General features: G+C 45.9%; 1 protein-coding gene across 3 annotated transcripts in view; it reads left to right on the top strand.

Moving 5' to 3' along the window:
* The window catches only part of LRBA (LPS responsive beige-like anchor protein), a 3,444,508-nt gene that overhangs the window by 1,998,720 nt on the left and 1,425,258 nt on the right, over positions 1 to 20,530 (top strand). For all 3 annotated transcript variants that reach the window (XM_069631262.1, XM_069631261.1, XM_069631263.1), the window contains exon 37: positions 12,200 to 12,366. In XM_069631262.1, the coding sequence (XP_069487363.1) occupies positions 12,200 to 12,366 (167 nt within the window). The remainder of the gene's footprint in view (positions 1 to 12,199; positions 12,367 to 20,530) is intronic.

The following is a 20,530-nucleotide window of genomic DNA, read 5'->3' as shown; positions in this document are numbered from 1 at the left end:
AGAGGGTTGGACCAAGTCTATAACTTGCCTGTCTGCAATGCCACTAATTCCTCTGTGATGCTTCCCTGTGCTGCTTGCAGTGTGCTGAGAGCATCGGCCCTCACTGCATTTATCGAATGGCCCCTTTAAACGTTGAAATTACTTCCCCGACGTGGCCTTCGTTTTAACAATTTTACTATACATACTATCAGTGTCTAGTGAAATGAAATCTTTTCCTTTTAAAAGGAAGTGGACCTTTTTTTAACTGCATTTACAGGTCTGTGTAAAGAGAGCTGTAGGCTCTCATTTGGTGAGTGGGTGCCTTATTACCGTGCTGGTTCCCACCAGAGGTTTGAGCAGGAGAGGGTCTTCCAAGATTGACCTGCCCCGGTGGGACTGATGGACTGAGGAGGGTCTAGACTCCCAGAACCTGCCTGCGGTAAGGCACTCTGACTGTTGCAATGCAATGGGGGCCAAGCTATGGTGTACAGGGGATCTTCTGCATTCCACTCCTGCGCTCAACATTCACTGGGTCAGGGTGGCACATGGCCCCCTTAGTTGGTCACCACCTTGCTGGTCCCCAGAATGAGGCAGGGGACCTCACCCCACTGTTAATAACTGCAAAGCTGGGAGGCCTCTTTCCCAAAGCTTTTGTCCATGAAACAGTGAGAAGGTTACACCGCAGCTACTACCATCATGAATTTGGCCTTGTTTGACCTTTTGGCCATAAAGACTCTTTTTGCCTCCTTGTTTTTCTTGGATTCCTTGGCCTCAACATCCAAAGGTGTGTGCTACTTCTGGGGATTTCTTTGACATGTGATTAATTTGCAAGCGAATCGTAATTTCAGTTTCAAGAATTGACAGAATTTGCAGTGTTCAGATTCTGCCATGTATACTCAGCAGAGCTGCCATGCGCGCCACCCCGTCCCTGTTTTGCGCATTGCAAGCTGGGACTTGTAGGTTAATTTTTCCAATTGAAAACATGGGCTTCCAAACCTCAGCATGCAATATTCTAAACCAGGACTGGCTAAAGATGTCATGCAGGAAATGGGACAACGTGTATGTGATGACTGTCTTTTTTCACTGCATATATGACCGACGACAGCCGCACCATGCTGCTTCTGTTAGCTTCAGCTATCCAAGACGTTTTTTCTTTGTCTCAACTGGCAATATGTTGTATTTACGGTCATTGAGAAACATGCATGGTAAATTGTATCCATGCGAAACATTGTCATCCTTTGACTAATACAAACATGAATTTACTATAAATGATAAATCATATTTGACGGTTTAATTTTATCTTACTATTCTGTTTGTTTTTACATTTGTCTCGTTCTTACCTTCACCTAAAGCATTCTTTGCCTTTAAGGCAGTAGGATATTTTTGTAATCTGATTTGCTGCTCTCCTTTTTCCCATGTGCATTTAAGGATAGGTTTTCACTGCTGAGATTGCCATCCAGGATGGCGAAAGACACTGGCCGTGTTGGTGAAGTTTTTGATATCAGTCTTTACAATAATATATCTTTATGCACATCATCGGCACGTTTACATCTATTCAGCTACATCATTTTTCAGGGAACAAGCAAAACGTATATAAAAAGTCTAAGGGGTATGGAAATAATAAATAAAGGTGAGGTTTTCAGTGAGCTTGTCCTCTGTTTAAAAAAGTTACAAATGCATAAAGAAGTAAAGGCACAGATCGAAATGCATGTAACCATACCGAGATAGGGAATAATCCCTGTTGGGAACTCTGGGTAATGTCAGCCAAACTATCAAAAACCACCTACCCTAGCGGACCTCATTCCCATAAGAAATTACATATTCTTCACATGAACTTGTATTGCAATGAGTCTTTCCATTGCCATTATCCACTTTAGAATGGTCTTGTGGATGGGTAGCAAACTTCAGACTGTACAAAACTGTTTCAACAGTGAACTAATACTCTACAAAGAAGTGAACATTGTAAAAGGAAATGTTAGTATGTTTTTGTAGCCTTCTCGCACAGACTACCAATTTTGCACTGTAGAAGGGTTCTAGGTGTATATGTTTGTATATCCGTTTGAGAGGTGGAACAGTCTTGGTAATTTGAAGATAGTTTTTCACTTTTGAGTGGTGATCATTTTCTAGTCCACTGGATTGGAAACAAATGGTACAAAAGACAGGTGTATGCGTGTTATACCCGATTTAGCACCTGTTTTCTCTATCCGTGAGATGCTTGTAGTGATTAGTGATGACACAACCCATGTCTGTAATGGTTCCCCACTCCGCCTCAAAAGACCACATGGTGTAATGCCAGATTTTTCATTCTAGTGTTAAATCAATGGATGCCCATGGAAGCTATCTGACTTTTGCACGTGATAAAAGCAGGCTGATTCCAAAGGAATGTATTAATTGCAGGAGGCAGTTGCTCTTTTCCCAAAATGTAGTGCATGAAAGTCCAAACGGATTCAGTTCCCTCAGTGCAGTTAAAACGTTTGGTAAAATGATCCCAGACTTTTAATAAAAAGATGCAAAGTAGCATTGAAATGTTTATAGGCCCAAAATAATGTGTTCGGACATGCCATGTAAATAGGTTGGTCTCCTTTTTGCTGATTCTTTAGTTTGTATCCATGAGTGAGAATGTGCTCCTAGCCTGCTCCTTGTTTGGAACTTGATGCTTTTTCAGACTAGTAGGGCGGTCCCTTATGTTTAACATCACATCATAAAAACGCGTACTTTACAGATACATGTTCATTCGATCTTTTCAAAAGTCCTGTGTAGGTTTCCATTGTCTCGTGTTATAAGGTCAAATGTGACTTTAATGTTCCACAAAGAGACAGAGATTGATAATCGCGAAAGAATGGTCCTCTAATGTGATTTATATCTATGGATTTTATGTCGGATATGAAAAGTTGCCGTTCAAATTGAAAGAGAGCATCCATTAAAGAGCACTTTAAAACATTTACTACTTCGCTTACCTTGGACTCTTGATTTCTGGATTTTTCTTTTTCAAGCAGCCTATAACTAACAGCTTATCAAACATTTAAAGGTGCTATTGAAGGCATTCTAGAATCACTAATCTAACAGTGCTGGTTTGCCTTTTGTCTGTCTGAAGCTTGAAGGCATCTTTGTGTGTTCTGATCCACATAAATAGATGAACCTTTTTTTTTTATTTTTCCAAAAATACAGGGCCCTCCACCTCAGAAATGTTGCCTTCATTTACAGATATGCTTTTGACCTAATGAGGGCAGCGTGCCAAGCACAGCAGTAGATGGGGATTTTGTAATCTAGTAGGTGAAGAACATATGTGTGACTCTTCTGTCTGCATCTGCTGCCACTGGAACACACTAAATACAGTGGCGGCGGGTGAATGTTTGAATTGGATGGGTGCGAGTATATGACACAAATATGCGAGAGGGAGCCCCAACCAAACAAGAGCTCCGATAAATGAAAGACACCAATAACGCACAGGAGCATTTCCCAGCTCCTTTTCATACAGCCTTTCCCCACATTATATGCCAGTATAAAAAAATGTCCATGCTGGCTGCACCAATGTTTAGGCCAGCCTAGACACTTAATATGTGTTATGTTTACTTTATTATAAATGCACAGTAACAAATGCCATTACACAGTAAGATATAGCTAGACTGGCTGCACCAAAATGCCAGACTGCTTTGAGGATATTTTAAAGATGAGGATTCTGAGAAGAATGTTCGTACCCATCAGAAGGAACAGTATCTCAAGTAAGGAGCTTGTTCTTTCACCATAGACAAAGTTGCCACTTGGATGCATTGACCTTGAGGTTTTTGTGTCTGGTACGTTAGCCCTCAGGACTTCAAACAGCGCATATTCACTAGCTGGATATAATCATGTGCTTGAGATATTTTGGAGACTGACCCTAGAATAACTGGAGAAATCAAAACGAAGAAGAGCTGTGTCAAAAGAGCTGGTTCTCTCTTCCCCAACAAGGCCTTCCGCACCGTGATAAATACTGCAGGTCTGAAGGAATCAATCATCAGCACCTTCAGAGGAAACAGATTTCTGTTCCCAGCCTCAATAGCAGTATTTTCTCCCATTGAGCAGTACAGCAACGTAGACCTCAAACATCTTTTTACCAGCTTTGAAACCACTTTATTATGGTAGTCTTTTGGGGGCATTTGTTACTTTGTGCAGGATTTCAGTGTCTTTGGACAAATGGTAGGAGTTCACTTTGGACTAGTGGGTTTTTCAATGTTTTGTAATGGAGTACTTCAGTTTGCTTGTTCATATGCCTTCCTCGGATCCTCCATTACCTGAAGTATGTTTTTCACATCAGGTTCAGGCTTAGCTGGAGGTTTTTTGAATGCTCTTAAGGGGATTCATAGGAAGGATATGTGCAAAAGTTACATACTAGAGGCCCAGTGCTAGGACTGGGTGTGTCTGTAGGCTTGTACCCACCACCTGCGCCATGATGTTCACCCCAGAGGTGGTGCTGGAAGGGTTTCCTAGATCTTCTACTCTATCCCCCGCTTGTCTACAGACCTATGGCAATCACCAAGTGCAGCGGTTCTTACCCAGGATTATCAGGTGAAAGATGCTGTTATCGAAAATGGCAACCTCTGCTTTGCAGTCCAGCTCCTATGTTACACATGCCCCCCTCAATAGTATTGTGAAAACCAAAGTGTCAATAAGGAAATATTGCAGTCCCCGCAGTTCTATTCACAATCAAAGATCGCACTAAAAAACATGTGAAACTAAGACTTCTGGCTTTTTGTGTCCGAGAGAGCACAGACTATAATAGTATCCCAGAAGGGACTCATTTAAACAGGCTTTTCTAGTTGCCACAAATTATGTGAATGATACCATTTCGTAAAAGAAAGGAATCATACCCCCCATCGCACTTAGAAGGCATTAATTTCAAAATATATTATTTACAATGCAACAAGAGGTTAGAAGCATTGGAACATTTTCCACATAGAATGCACATAGTGCACATGTAAAATAGTTTTATTCATAGTTTCTATAAATATGATCAGAATTAAGCAGAGTAAAAAACACGTTTCATTAGGCATATAGAAACAGTTGTTTGTCTTTGTCCATTTCAGTCTGTAATGAATTTCTAATCTTTCTTCAGGACCCGCAACATAGGCATTTTTGCAGATACAGAAGATTAATTATTTGTATATGGGCCTTCAGATTGGAGAAACCACATTTACTTGTGCCTTACTGGGACTGGATTAACAAGCAGAATGTATTCATAATGACAGCCACATCCTTTATAAAGTGAGTGGTTTCCCTGTCAGGGTCACCCAGTAGAGTGGCTTGCAGTTTGGAGAGACTAGACTCTCAGAACAAACGTGTAGCAGTTGTTTCCTTTTTTCCATTTTTGGGGGGCGATGTGACATCACGTGCTGCTATTTCAGTATTGATAATGATTTTAGGAGGACCATATAGTCTAAATGCTCTTGCCTCATATTTTAAGTCAAGATGGCATGGCCTTTATTGGCTGTCCTTCTACCTTGTCTGGTGAGGGAGGCTATAGTCAGTCTCTCTCTCTCTCTCTCTCTCTCTCTCTCTCTCTCTCTCTCTCTCTCTCTCTCTCTCTCTCTCTCTCTCTCTCTTTTCTCTCTCTCTCTCTTTTCTCTCTCTCTCTCTCTCTCTCTCTCTCTCTCTCTCTCTCTCTCTCTCTCTCTCCCCACTACCCAGTACACCTGCTTTCAACCCTAAAGAGACTTTGGCTTGAACCTCCTACATGCCGAACAGAAGCACCGTCCTAAAGAAAGCTCCCTGATTAGGGAAACGCATTCTACGAGCTTAGTTCAAAGCTAGCCACTGTCTTGTTCCTGACTGGTACATGATAGCAAGTCACCTGTTGATACCTCGTCTGTGACAGCTGCCACCCAGTTAAATATTCAGGATACACTTACTTTGATAAGCGCATTGACAAAGTCGGATTCCTGACTGTCTTGGGGCATGGAAGTGACTCTGCAACCTAGGTAATCGAGCGCATTATAGGCAGAGCCGTGTGCTACCTGGAGGAGGTACAGGGTGGGAGCTGCAGTGTGTCCCCCTCCCTCCACGACCTGCCCTGATCTGAGTAGCATTACCCTAGAATCAAAGTTCAGAGAATGATGACATGGCATTGCCACCTCGGCAAACTATCACGGGGGCACAGACAGCTTTCTGAGAGCTAGGACTATCCTCTGTGAGACCCATTTTAGAAAAAGGGGATCCTTGCTGCAAGCCAGCAAGGAATGAGCTAGGGCCACCGCTCGCACGCCTTTGGGCTTGGGCGGTCGGCGTGATCATCGGGGGCCGTTGAGGTCCCGATCAGGCAACGTTGATCGCCATAGCCGTGCCAGGTCCAGGTCCCGGTCCCATACTTGCCAACATTCTGTGACCAAAAAGATGTAGGATTTTTCAAGTTTCAGAAATAATACTTCGCATAATTACATCACAGGAATTCAAAACATACATTGTTAGCACCACTGTACCATTCTAAAATACACAACCCACCAAGCAGCACAACATGGAATGTTCAAATGTAATGGTAAGTTAACACCTAATTCAATTACCTAACTTCACAGAAGGCAATCACACAGAGCTAGTAGGCAACGTTTGCCACTGCTCTGCAGCAGCAGCCCAGGCAGCACATATTTTATTCCTGCAGCGTACATTGAACATGAATGACATGGCGACTGATACTCCCCTCGGGGTGATAGGCAGATGCTGTGTGATGGTGGTACGCTCTGCCACTTGCCTTCAATGGTGGTTCACCTAAGGCCTGTCCCGGCCAGAGTGCATGGTGGGGTCAGGTCACTGGATTGGTCTGAACCCATCACTCAATCACTTACCTGCCCACCGCATAGACACACTAATATGTTGCATGCTTTGTCCTGGGGCGGTCTCAAGCAGACTGCCTTAGAGTCACATACATTACCTGCCTCTGTAAAAAGCAGTAGGATCTGTCACCCAAATCTGTAGGCGGTAGGACTGCTTAAAAAGCAGTAGCCTACTGCCTAAATAAGTAGGGTTGGCAAGTATGCGGTCCTCGACGCCCTCGTGACCGTCGGAGCCTGTGAGGCCTTCTAAGAAGGCATTGACGCCATCAGCGCCATGTCCGTCGAGGGACTCTCTCGAGGCTCCGGCTCCGCGGAAGTCGTCAATGCCATCGGCGCCAAGGCCATCGAAGGACACGCTCGGGCCCCGAACCCATTCTGGAAGACATCGGCGCCTCGCTCGATGTCGACGCCGATTCCATTGGCGCCCTCAATGCCTTTTGAGGAGGCTTTACCGAAGGTGCCCCGGAGGGCTGTGGATCCTCGAGGAAGGCCCTGAGTAAATCAGTGAGGCCTGTGTTTGAGCCTTTTTCTGTACCTTCATCCAGGGATTTATTCCAGCCTTTGGATTATATCTCAGAGGTGGAAGAAGGGTCAGATGAGGAGGGATTTGTACCTCCTGAGGTTCCTGATGAGCTGTTGTCCGTTCACAGCCAGATGGAAGACCTACGTCAGTCCTTGCATGATGCCAGTGGTCTGGACACCTCTCCGGAGGTTGAGTTTGGCAGGCCTGAGCCTGGTACACATGCTGAGTCCTCGTACAGGTGTCTCATGTCGAGGGTGACTGAGTATTTGGGGTGGTTTGCTCCACCTGTGGATTTTCTGCAGGATGACCTGACAATTATATTGGACCAAGGTCCACCCACTGACCCGGTGCTGCCATTTCATATGGCCTTACAAAGAAGGGTGGCAGCGGCTTGGACTGCTCCGGAGAGTCTCCCGGTAGTGAATAAATCGCTACCGAAAAAATACTGTCCAGCCAGTGGCGACCCCTGCTACTTGTCTACGCACCCCACTCCGGAGAGTTTGGTGGTGCAGGCGGCTACGGCCCCTGCAAAGCAGGCTGCGTACCCTACCATCCCTCCGGATAAGGATGACAAGCGTTTTGATGGTTGGGTGAAGAAAGTATTTTCGTCTGGGGGTATGGCTTTAAAGGCAGCCAACTCCGTTTGTGCCTTGGCAAGATTCACTAACACTCTGTGGAATTGTGTATCTTTGGCGGCTGAACATATTCCCAAAGAGGAGGAATGGGACGGTTTTCTTGCCCTCGTTCAGGATGGCAAGGATGCCATGTGTGAATCTGTTCAGTCGGGTCTGGACGTGGCAAACTGTGTCAGCCGGTCCATGGTGGCGAGCACCGTGATGCCACCGGTTTGCGTGGTTGCGGAAGTCGGGGTTTGCTTCTGATGTACAGTCCCGGCTTCTCAACATGCCCTTTGATGGTGTCCATCTTTTTGGCAGCAAGGCTGACGAGTGCCTTGAAAGGTTGCAGGCCTCCAAAGCTGCAGCAAAGTCGTTGAACGCTGCAGTACGTCACCTCCGCCTTTTCGTCCTAGGGGACAGCAATGGAGGGGAGGTTCCTTTCGATACTACTCTTCCTTTGGTAGATGGAGAGGAGCTGCCAGTCAAAGGGTCCAACGTAGGAGTACCAGATGTGGAAAACAAGGTACTCGAGGTGCCAAAGCCGCTCGGGCAGTTGCCTCTTTACCCTCAGGCACTGCCGCAGCCGCTTCCACTCAGTCATGAGGCCATGTCCCATGGTTCGCCGGTTGGGGCAAGGCTGGCGCAGCATCTTGTAGAATGGCGTGCCATTTCTTCAGATGTGTGGGTTCTGGAGATCATAGCCCACGGCTACTGTCTTCCTTTCCGGCAGAGACCTCACGACAATCCACCAGGGAAGCTCTCTTTGAAGAGTCTGGATCCACTCCTTGCGCAGGAAATCAAATCCCTGCTGGAGAAAGGCGCCACAGAACTGGTGCCTGTAGCGGAGAGGAACAAGGGATGGTATTCCCTGTATTTTTTTAACCTGAAAAAAGACGGGGGATTGAGGCCCATCATGGACTTGCGTGGTTTGAACAAGCTCCTCAGGAAGGACAAGTTCAAGATGGTTACTCTCTCTCAAGTCCTCCAGGCCTTTCAACTTCAGGACTGGTTGGTGTCTCTCGACCTCAAGGATGCTTACTTTCATGTGCCGATTCATCCCAAGCACAGGAAGTACCTGGGGTTCGCGGTTGGCGACTCGCATTTTCAGTTTCGGGTCCTGCCGTTCGGATTGACCTCCACCTGAGGGTCTTCACCAAGCTAATGGTGGTGGTGGCAGCGGATCTCAGGAAAGGGGGGATTTACGTCTACCTCTAGCTGGACGATTGGTTGATCAGGGCGTGCTCTCCCGAGCAAGTCCTGGATCATCTATCCGTCACCTGCCACTCCCTTCAGAAGCTGGGCTTCTCCCTCAATTTAAAGAAGTCCCATTTGACACCCAGCGGCTCCAGTACCTCAGAGCAGTGCTTGATACATCCCTGGGGCAGTGTTCGCCTCCCCAGGTGAGGGCTCATCACATTCTGCAGATGGTGGACAAGTTTCAACATGCCCAGTCTCTCCCGGTGTTCGCGTTCTTGAGGTTGCTCGGTCTCATGGCATCCTGCATTCTATTGGTGCTGGAGGCCAGGCTGCGGATGAGATCTCTGCAGTGGGCTGGCAGGATGTCGGATCCCGTTCAGGTGCTGCCATCGGTACCCCTGGATCTTCTGTGTTGGGCCGACAAAGGCAATCTGATGCAGGGAGCACCATTTTGGCAACCCTGGCCAGAGGTGACAATTGTGACGGACGGGGATGGGGAGCTCATGCCAACGAGTTGACAGTCAGCGGTCGTTGGTCTCCGTCGGAGTCCAGACTCCACATCAATCTGTTAGAGCTGCGGGCTGTCGGGCTAGTCCTGAAGGCTTTTGTGCCGTCTGTGCGGGGGAAAAATGTCCTGATTATGACTGACAATACAGTGACAATGCACTAGCTCAACAAAAAGGGGGGGCAGGGTCACTCCCACTGTGCAGAGGCGATGCAGCTCTGGTTCTGGGCCATCCAGCAGGAAATTTCGATCTCAGCAGTTCATCTGGCCGGAGACGAAAACGCGGCGGCGGACGCTCTGGGCAGGTAGGGCACGGTCTCTCACGAGTGGGAGTTGGCTCAGGAAATTCTGTTGGAGATATTCGCCCTTTGGGGGACCCCACAAGTGTATCTCTTTGCCACCAGTGTCAACTGGAAGTGCGAAAGATTCTGCTTGCGGGAATTTCCTCTAAGAGGAGCCTCAGGGGACGCGTTTGTAGTGGAGTGGTCCTTCCCACTGCTGTACGAGTTTCCTCCAGTCCCGTCATTCCGCAAGTGTTGCAGAGGTTTGGTTACCGAATGATCCTCATTGCTCCAGCATGGGCCAGGAGAGCGTGGTACCCGGACCTTCTCGACATGTCCATCTGCCCTCCACACCGTCTTCCCTATCGAGACGATCTGCTCTCACGGGAGGGGCGTCGAGTTCTCCATCCAGAGGTGAAGTCTCTCAACCTTCATGCTTGGTTTCTGAAAGGTTGAGGTACAAGGATTGGGACCTCCCTGAAGACGTGATGGAGATGTTGCTTTCGGCCAGAAGGCCAGCAACAGAATCCCTGTACCGTTGCCGTTGGAGAAAATTCTGCGACTGGTGCAAGGTTCAGAATGTGGATCCTTTTCAGTGTTCAATTCCTGTGGTTCTGTCTTTTTTGCTTTCATTAGCCCACAAGGGCCTGCAAATGGGTACCATTAAGGGTTACCTGGCGTCGCTGTCCATATTTAACCGCTTGTCTGAAGAGTGTTCTTATTTTAAGATTCCTTTGATTTCTCAGTTTCTCAAAGGGCTCACTAATGTGTTTCCACCGTCCCCGTTCCAAGTGTCGGGATGGGATTTGAACTTGGTTCTGAAATTCTTAATGGGAGCTCCGTTTGAGCCCTTACATTCTTGTCCTTTGAGACTGTTGACCTTTAAGACTGTATTTTTTGTTGCGGTCACTTCTGCTCGCAGAGTGAGTTGCAGGCACTTTCCGCTAAGCTCCTTTCATGGTGTTCCATAAGGACAGGGTTGTCCTTAGGGTTCGTCCTTCTTTTCTTCCAAATGTTGTGTCGGAATTTCATTTTAGCAAGAAGGTAATTCTTCCGGCGTTCTATCCTCCTCCGCATCCTGGTAAGGAAGAGGAGAGGCTCCATAGGCTGGATCCAAGGAGAGCTTTGAGCTTCTATCTCTCAGGGATGTCCCGGGTCACAGTGGACGATCAGCTATTTGTAGGATACGCTAGAAGGCGTTTAGGTCAAGCTGTTACCAAGCAGAGCTTGTCCAGATGGATCATTTTGATGATTTCTGAATGTTACCGTTTGGCGGGTAAGGACCCTCTGGTAGGCTTACGGGCCCATTCTACTAGGGGTGTGGCTGCCTCTACTGCTCTGCAGAGTGGTGTTCCCATTCGTAATATTTGTGAAGCAGCCACATGGGCCTCAGTCCATACTTTTGTAAAACACTACTCCCTGGGTTCTATTCGTGGGCAAGATTTGGCCTTTGGTAAGGCGGTCCTCTATTCTGCAATTTGATTGGGCATTCTAAAATTCTAAATTCTTTTCCCACCTCCATATGTTGGTACTGCTTTGGGAGTCTGTCAGAGATATGGAATACGTCAGAGGACACAAATCCCCTCGAAGAACAAGTTACTTTCTTACCTGGTAACGTTCTTTCGATGGAATGTTCCTCCGATGTATTCCACATCGAACCCTCCCAGCCTGCCCCTCTGAAGGATTTCTTATGCGATTGCTGCTTACATTTCTGCAAGGCTTTCTGTAGTCATACTGGCAGCAGATTGGTGCCACACATTCTGGGAAAAAACTACAACTGAGGCTACGGGTGTCGTGCGTCCTACATATAACATCCGGTGACGTCAGCTCTCGACGGAGGCCCTCGAGGGTCAGCGTATCGACGTCATCAACGTAGGACTCTGACGCCGAAAGATTTTCCAAAGCAGCACAGCTGTGGACATTACTGTCAGAGATATGGAATACGTTGGAGGAACATCCCATCGAAAGAACGTTACCAGGTAAGAAAGTAACTTGTTCTTTTGTTTTGAAGTAACTGTTTTTTGCGTTGAAAATGTATGTCTTGGCCTTCATTCGATAACCGCAACTTTGTTTCTTTAAAAAAACATAATGGAAAAATAATTATAGGATTGGAAAAAAACAAAAGGGAGCATAGATTAAAATAGTCTGGCTAAAGTGCTTAAAATGAGGGACGTGAACAATTACAAGTTTTAGTGTGACAGAATTTCTTGCACGACAAAATGTTTTCCTTTCACAAATTCCTATATGCCCACGATTGATCGGTCTGACCAACACTAACCATGTGCATTGTGTTGCAGTCTCTATGTGCACAGTATTCTGCGGAGAAACGAGAGGATGAAAAGATGTGCGACCATTTAATAAGAGCGGCAAAGTACCGGGACCATGTGACAGCAACCCAGCTGGTTCAGAAGATCATCAATATTCTCACAGACAAGCATGGAGCATGGGGGCACTCTGCTTTGAGGTAAGCACTTTTTGAATAGACATCCAGACAGCAAGAAGACGGTCGCAGGACCAGATGCGAGAGCCACATATAGTTAAAACACTCACTTGTCTGGTCATAACAGCAGATGAATGTCTTCCACAAAATGTGAACGTTGAAAATATGTGAGGTGAGCATTTTGATGAGAAATACGTTATTATGATTGGCTCCATCTTTTTTTAATCTTAAGTGTACATCTTTGAGATGCCAATGTTGTCTTAACTTTTCCTTATCTGCATTTCCGGGCTAGTTTTTGTATAGACTTTATACAGAATGTTGTAAACCGGACGTTAGAAGGGGACCGTATGCGGTTCTTGAATCAGTCACACGTATTACAAAGGGTGATCTTTCGTAGTTCTAATCGTGTGTTTTTTGGTGGCTATTTATTTTGTTTAGCTTGAAAAATGAATGTTTATTGTATGTCATCGGTCATGCCCATTCTCCTTTTTTTTTTTAATCCTCATTGACCCATCACTTTTGGGGAAAGCTGACCTTTTCCTCAAATACATTTTCACCATTCTTTTGCTTTGAATTGCGTGCAAAGTTTGGTAAGCTAGACGCGCTTTGAAACAGTAATGGTCTTGCATGATCAGGCATCCTCTTTTAGGATTGGCTAGCGCCCTTTTATTGATTAACCATGAAGGAATTAAATCTGATTGGCAGGGCCAACACAGAAGCACGCGCTAATATTCTTTCAATAGGCAGGTCATCAAAAGGATAGGGTTACTGCAAAGTGGAACCAGACTTCTGTCCCCGCATCTTTTGGAAAATCCATGGACAGGTCCTGCATCCCAGGTTCCTGTGTAAGTTAGAAATCAGAACTCGGACGACAAGACAGTTTAAAGTTTTTATTGTTGCCAATTCCAAAATAATCTTTCCCCAAGTCTACAAGCTAGGTCAGTTTTCTTTAAAAGGAGGCCAGAAATGGTGCTTGTAAGGATGTCTATAAAATAATAAGCAGCCCTTTCTCTGGAATCCGGCTGTAACCTGCTTTCTTGCACTATCTCAAATGAAAACCTCAAAACAAAAAAAACAACAAGAAAGACTTTGGCAGGAATAACTGTTGCTTCTAGCCCCAGCCCCCTCTTCCTTTTAGTAAAGGCTAGTTTAACTTCCCCACAAAAAAAGACAGTTCTTAGTGTGCTAGAAGCTTATCCACGTGTCCTAGTCCAGATATTTTTCAGTCTCTACCCACTCGGGGATTCTTTGTCTTTCTCCCCTCTAGGATTCTTTCAATCTTTCATCCTTCCAACTGAGAGACTGTGGTTCTCTGTCTCTCCCCACTCTGGGGCTCTTTTTCTCACTTGCAAGTAAGATAGCTCAGTAGGTTGAGTGCTCGCTGCTGCGATCTGTGTGTGATCTGTAGGTCGCATGTTCAAATCCCGGCAAGCCCAACTCAGCCTTTACTCCTTCCGAGGTTGACAAATGAGTACCAACTTCGGTTGGGTGATATTGTATGTAAATATGTTATGTAAGAAGGTTTGGCGAAAGCGCTATATAAGTAACACATAATTATCATTGCCCAGTCTTGAGGTCTCAGGTTATTTAGGTTTCAAAATGAATCTTGGGAAGAGCAAACTTCTTAATTTGACCTGACTTTTTGCAAACGCAATGCATTTGCAGACATTGTCCAGTTTTCACTGCGTAAAGCACGGGGTGAAATACCTGGGTGCCTTTTTAGAAAACTCAAATCGGGCAAATTACCCCTGTTTTCACTGAAAGCAAAGCAGCTATGGCAAGTTGGCATGCTCATGATATTTGTGTGGTTTGGCGGGATGGTGGCGGTCAAGATGACTGTCCTCCCTAGATTGTCATTCTTTTCAGACCTTCGCTGTTAAAATACACTAATGTTTTCAAACCACCACAAAGAAAGATGCATACATTTGAAAAGGCTCCTTACAAATGCTTTATCTTTCTGTTTTATGTAGCTCTAAAGAAAAGGTGGGCTACCTGTCCCTGATACAAAAATATTTCCAAGCTTTCCATCTTCGAGTCCTTGCTGGTGAGTTAATCCCAACATCTGTCAAACCCTGGATGATGTTGGAGTATTATGTTGCTGGCCTACCACTAAGCTCGGTGTGGCTCCTTGCATCTTATTGTCCCATTTCCATGTATCCACTTCCTTCGCTTTTCACCGCAGTTAGGATTTGGGACAGGGTGATCCCTCAAGCGGGGCTTAACCACCACTTCCCGCCCAGCTACACCACTACATAATAACCCCGATTTCTCACATGCCTACCAAAACTATATTTGATAGTTGGCTCTGCAGAGACTGTGAATTTGTTTCCCATATCTTTGATAAACAGCTAATTAAAGCTTTCCAGGATTGAAAAGTGAGCTTGGGATGAACACAGCAAACAGATACCAATAATGAAATGCAGTCCGCTGCAACACGCCCTTTATCGAACCCCTAACAGTTGATATTCATCGCCCAACCTCACAGAGGACTTAATTTCTCAGTTATGTACAGTCTTAATGGTTACCATCCTGCACAGACAAATGGTATAATGATATGGATGCCAGTTGGGATACAGACATTTGGAAAGTGATTCAGGGAATTACTTCTCAATGCTCTATTAGTACTCTGCACACACTATAAGCTCAAGATGGTGTTTAACACTCAAACGCTTAAGACACTTTGCCCACAGAGGTTTCATGGTTATGTTGGTGGCGGTGGCGGCCTTCATGCATTTTTGGTGAATGTGCCACAAGCAAAACATTTTTGATGGCTATCTTTGAGGAACGTATACAAATATTAGGGTTAGCATTTCCTTTTACACCTTAATTAAGTTTGCTTGGCCTTTTCCCCCGTTTTCCTCAAAAGGGTACCTTACAGAGATAAACAGATGATATGTAAACTAATGATTACTGCTGGGTTGGTTGTGTCAAGTCACTGAGGATCACCTAAGGGTCCCGACACACGAGAGTCAATGATGAAGGTTTAGCTAATGATTATCTGTAAAGAATTGACTTTCTCTTTGCGGGATGAAATCTCTAATTTGTTTTCATTCATGGAGCCCTTAACTGGAGTATCGTCGGAAGACCAATATGGTCTTCACAGGCCCATTATGATCGAGGGCTCTAGATTTGTTCGATTATTTATTTAGTTGAACTTTGACATCTACAGAATGTTCTGTGTAGTTTGAATCGTGCCTGCCTATGGGACGGAGTAGGTGAGGGTGCTTGTAGCCTGTTGGGATTCCTTTTCTCCTTTTTGGAGTTAGTGTATGGCTTTTTGCTTGGGTTATCACAGTTTTTTAAAATTGTTGTTGAGGATGTTGTTTCAAATGGATTGTGTCCTCCCACGGATTCCTCATCTTAAATATATCTTCCCTGTGGCAGCAGATCTCAGAAACTGTTGAGCATAGAGCAGTGGTATTCAAACTGTGGGTCGCGACCCCCTAGGGGTCCGCGGGTGCATCCCAGGGGGGCCCTGAGAGCTCAGCATGAAAAAAGATTTTTTTTTTTTTAGATTGGAAGAAATGGGCAGGGGTGGCCCACATGGGCGGGCTGAAGCATGAAACTGTCTCAGGCAACAATGAAAAAGTGGCCCACAGTTGTAAATGGATATTCATTCCTTTAGTCACAGACTGGGCCTCATTACTACTATGGCGGACCAGTAACAACGGTGCTGGTAAGCTACCGGCACCGTTGCTACCGTTACGCCATAGTAAGAGTTGTGCTCGTGGGTGCTTGACAGCCCCCGCCAGGTCTGACCTCAGCTCGTCGGATGCACCAGCACCGTTATTAACGGTGCCGGTGCATCCGAGCTCCCCATTCCCATTTGAGCCATATGGGGCTCAAATGGGAATGGGGATCTACCGGCACCTTCGAAAGGGCAATTATCATGTCTGCCTATCTCGGCATGACCTAGTAATTGCCCATTCGCGGGTGCCAGACCCGGATGCAACTCCAGTGGCAGCCGTGCCGGTTTTACCGGCACAGCTACCGCCAGAGTAGTTATGAAGCCCACTGTTTCAATAGTACCCAAAGGGGTGCTTTGTGTTAAAATGTAAGTAAATTGTGATATATTCAGCAACAATGGTCAACATTACTAACTGCATAGTTAAGTAACTCATCAAAATGGTCCACATTGGCCAAAATGGTGGCCCATTTTGATTGGCCCAAACTAGCATTTTACATATTTGGTACAGGCATTGCCCTATAGGCCTGTCCGAGCCTGGCGGCTCATCCATAATGGCAAGAGGCGCCCACCCAGTGGCCCATCACCCATTATGGAGGAGCTAAGGAGCCAGCCCAGTGAAACAGTGAGCACTCCCTCAGCTGCTTTATCCAGCTAATGGAGTGCTCCTGGGCTGGCTGAACTGTCAAAGGGAAACACTGTTTCCCTTTGACAGTTCAGTTTAGTTCCCCAGGCGCACATGCTCACTGAGCCATGCAAGTGCTGGGGCGTTTTGCTTCGCCAGCATTGCATAACTCATTGGAAATGCTGGCTGGGGCACTGCATGTCTGTATGTCCGAGGGGGAGCTCCTGCGCCTCCTCGCACATACGGACAGAGCAGCTGGGGTCATCAAAGAAACGAAGCTGGGGTCATCAAAGAAACGAGCTGGGGGTAGATCTCCGTCTTCGGCTGGGGCCTCCCTCTGGACCAGCGCCCTGCCACTCTAAAACTTGAGGAGAACCATCTTTCTTCCTGCACTTATCAGACCTACCCTGTCTGCTGCCTTAAACGTAGCACTTGCAAATTGCTGGCTGCACTACCACTGTTTGTTGCCTTTATTATTTATTTATTGTTATTTATCTGTTTCTCCTCTGCTTCGCACTTTCCACTTCTCCCCCCTTCCATGCACTTTTCCCCTCACACTTGCGCGTTCTCAATGTCACTGGGCCTAGTAAGATCGCTGTTTTATTCTCCTCTGTTCCCCTCCCTTGCCTTGTCACGCTCTGAAACACTTGTGTACGAGCGCGATAGAAATAAAATATCAATGCCTGCCCCCTGGACTCCCAGCAACAATTGCAAACTGTTTGGCTATTTACCCATTTTTTGTTAAAAGTATGCTCTACAATGCAACATTTTAACCTATTATTTAAAAAAAAATTCACAGGGGGAAACCCCCCCGAACCTCCCCTTAATGCCCCTCCACTTAAAAAAGATTCACCAGCCGCCACTGGCCCTCAGACTGTGTTGGGAACGGGATGGGGAAACCGAGGGACTATGGTGGGAGCACAATGGGCGGGAACCATGGGATAGTGATGGGAGCAGAGTGGGGAGAGCCCTGGGTGTGTGATGGGGTGGGGAGAGACCAGCGACTGGGTAGGAGTGGGATGAGGGAGCCCAGCGACTTTGATGGGAGCAGGTGACGGCGCGCAATATATACTGTCCATTTGGCATTTCTGGGGGGTCCCGACCTGCCCAAATTTTGCTCAGGGGGGCCCTGGCCAAAAAAGTTTGAAGACCACTGGCATAGAGGGTGCTGTGCGGCTTTGGCTTTGCAGTCCTTCGGCTAGCATTGTCTTTGAAAACTGGACGTGTTATCAGTGTTGGTACAAATAGCCCGCACCAGGCCCTCTGACATCAGTTCCTTGTTTGTGCATGCTCACATGATTCTAGGGAGCAATTTTCGACACCTCAGAGAATATCCTCTGTCGCACTCAATTAAATATTCAAAGATTACGAAAATATCGACACATAAACCTTCCGGGTTTAAAAAGTGTCAAGACTGTGACATGAAAATGTCTCTGATGGACCCTCATAAAATTTGACTGTGGTGCCTCAGGTCCGAACACAGCATTGCCTATTGCTGTTCATGCCAAACACTGACATTGAAGGTATTGAAAGAGAGAGCATTGAAGTTAGCTCTCAGGCATTCAGCAATGAAGGCGCAAAGCGCAACCCCATCAAAGCTGGGCTCTGTCGAGGAAAGGAGCTCACAGAAAGTAGACCGATCGCTGGAGAAATCCAAGGAGACATAGGAAAATATCCCATTCAAGGGGTGAATCCGGACATTGGTCATCCTCTTCCTCAAAGAGGAGGCAAAGGTATTCATCATCTGACTCCTTACCTGACTCCTCATTTGCCCTCCGAATCTGCTTCAGTGGAAAAATGGGAGGATTCTGTCCGAAGTTGATGGAAGTCCTAAAAATGCGGGACCACCCCTTCCTCCTCGGGAGGCAAAAAAATCGATGACAATCGGGCCCACCGTGCCACCCAAGAGCCCGGGTCGGTTTCAGCATTGACAAAACCTTGAAAGCCCTCAACGCTACCAGCGTTCTTCGATGTTGTTTCAGTATCAATTTTGAAAGGCCCTTCGATATCGATGGTGGAGGCATCCTCTGCAATGAGTTTTATCCCAGAGTCTAGGAAGGACGTTATGGGGTCATTTTAAAATATTTTCAAAGACTACCTGATCCAGCTCTGAATTACAGAGGCTACACTAATGGAATTAGCCATGACTGCAAAGGATGCTGGTGGCCTGGATACCTCTCTATAGGTGAACAATTGATTTCAATGTGTACCCTAATGCTGCATATGGGAAGAACACTAAGGTCACAAATGCACTGGGTTGGGGGCCTTCCTGCAAGGGAGATAACTGAGCATGAGCTCACTGATATCCTTGAAAGCAATCCACAGGTGGAATGTGTCCTACATTTTAAAGCTGCCCTTAAAGAGCCTTTGTTGGAGCTATGGAAAAGACCCTGGTCACCAGCAGTACACAAGGATCTGGTATGGAGTTATAAACGGGCGTTCTCTGACCCAGACTTCCTGTCTAAGCACTCCAGTCCAGAGAACTTTGTAGTGCAGGCAGTGACATTTAACACCAAGCTCATACCCCTCCTTGCCCCTGATAAGGGATGCCAAGATATATGATGCTTTATTGAAAAAGATCTTCACATCAGGTAGCACAGCCTTGAAAGCCATAAACTCAACATACATTTTAGCCTAATACACCCATTACTTATGGGCAGTTATATTAGAGGTTGCAGAACATGTCCCAAAGGGTGAGATGAGACTGCTTCCTCAACATAGTGAGCAATGGAAAAGAGGAAATGTGTCAAGCACTCCAGTCAGGACTTAATGCAGCAGATTGTGTGGGGAGAGCCATGGTTACAAGCTCTGGGTCACTGAGATTTGCCTGGTACGAATGTCATGGTTCACAAAGGATGTGCCATCCAAATGGCTGGAAATGCCATCCGATGGCTCTAATTAGTTTTGTCCTAAAACAGATGATCCTTTGGAGAAACTGCAAGTCTCTAAAATGGCAGCAAAGTCACTAGGGGCAGCTGTTCACCAGCCCACTTGGCATGCAACCCAAACATGGACAGGGAAACGTTTACATTATTACCACCATGTGCGGTGTAATCGAAGGCCCCAAACTGAAGGGCAATAAAGGCCTAACTGTCATTACCAAAGGAAAAACAGCATTTTAATCCACCAAGGAAGAATAAATTCAAAGGTCCCTATCACATGAAAAACAGGATTTTTAAACACTGACACAAAAACGGATTTGCATGTGTGTTTGCAAGATAAAGCAGTTTAAATGTGAAAAATGTTCCCCATCGAATATAAAAATGATAGGGAAAAGACATGGTGCTTGTTGACAAAAAGTATGTATGTTATGTTTTGCTTGCAAAATACCAGCAAACATTTGAAAAGAAAAGCACACTTTGTTTCCATGAAAATGTTTCTGTAGGCCCAAGTTAAACCCTTTGTTTGCTGTGAGACAAATGTCACAAAGGACTTCCCCCCCAAGGTAAAAGCCTGGTTTACATCCCACCAGCTATTTTACAAGTGCAATAATGTGTGACTGCTAACATGTGTTGAAAACAGCCTTTCTCTAGACTTGGTGTCTTGGTAAAGGCTCTGTGCAGAGACAAATGGCCCTGGCTGGTGCATCCCTGGAATGTAGACCAGAGGTGTGAAGACGGGGCTACAATTAGGGGAGGCTGAACTCCAACTTCAAAGAGCAAGCTTCAAACACAAAAGAGACTAATAAAAACTCTGGTTTCAGGCCGGCCCAGAGTGGCAAATGGCATGGAGGAAGGGAAGCTCATATTTGCGCATATGAAGATTCCCTTAGTTTAAAATGACTAATATCATTTAGGCATTTTTCTCAGCAACCAAAAGTCAGATTTTCTTTCTTTGTGTACTTTTTAGGTAATTTCCAGGCGATTTTGGACATATAC

The sequence above is a fragment of the Ambystoma mexicanum genome, chromosome 6q (assembly GCF_040938575.1).
Source record: "Ambystoma mexicanum isolate Mex_15411 chromosome 6q, UKY_AmexF1_1, whole genome shotgun sequence".
Taxonomy (NCBI): Eukaryota; Metazoa; Chordata; class Amphibia; order Caudata; family Ambystomatidae; genus Ambystoma; species Ambystoma mexicanum.
This window is presented reverse-complemented; position numbering and strand designations above follow the sequence as displayed.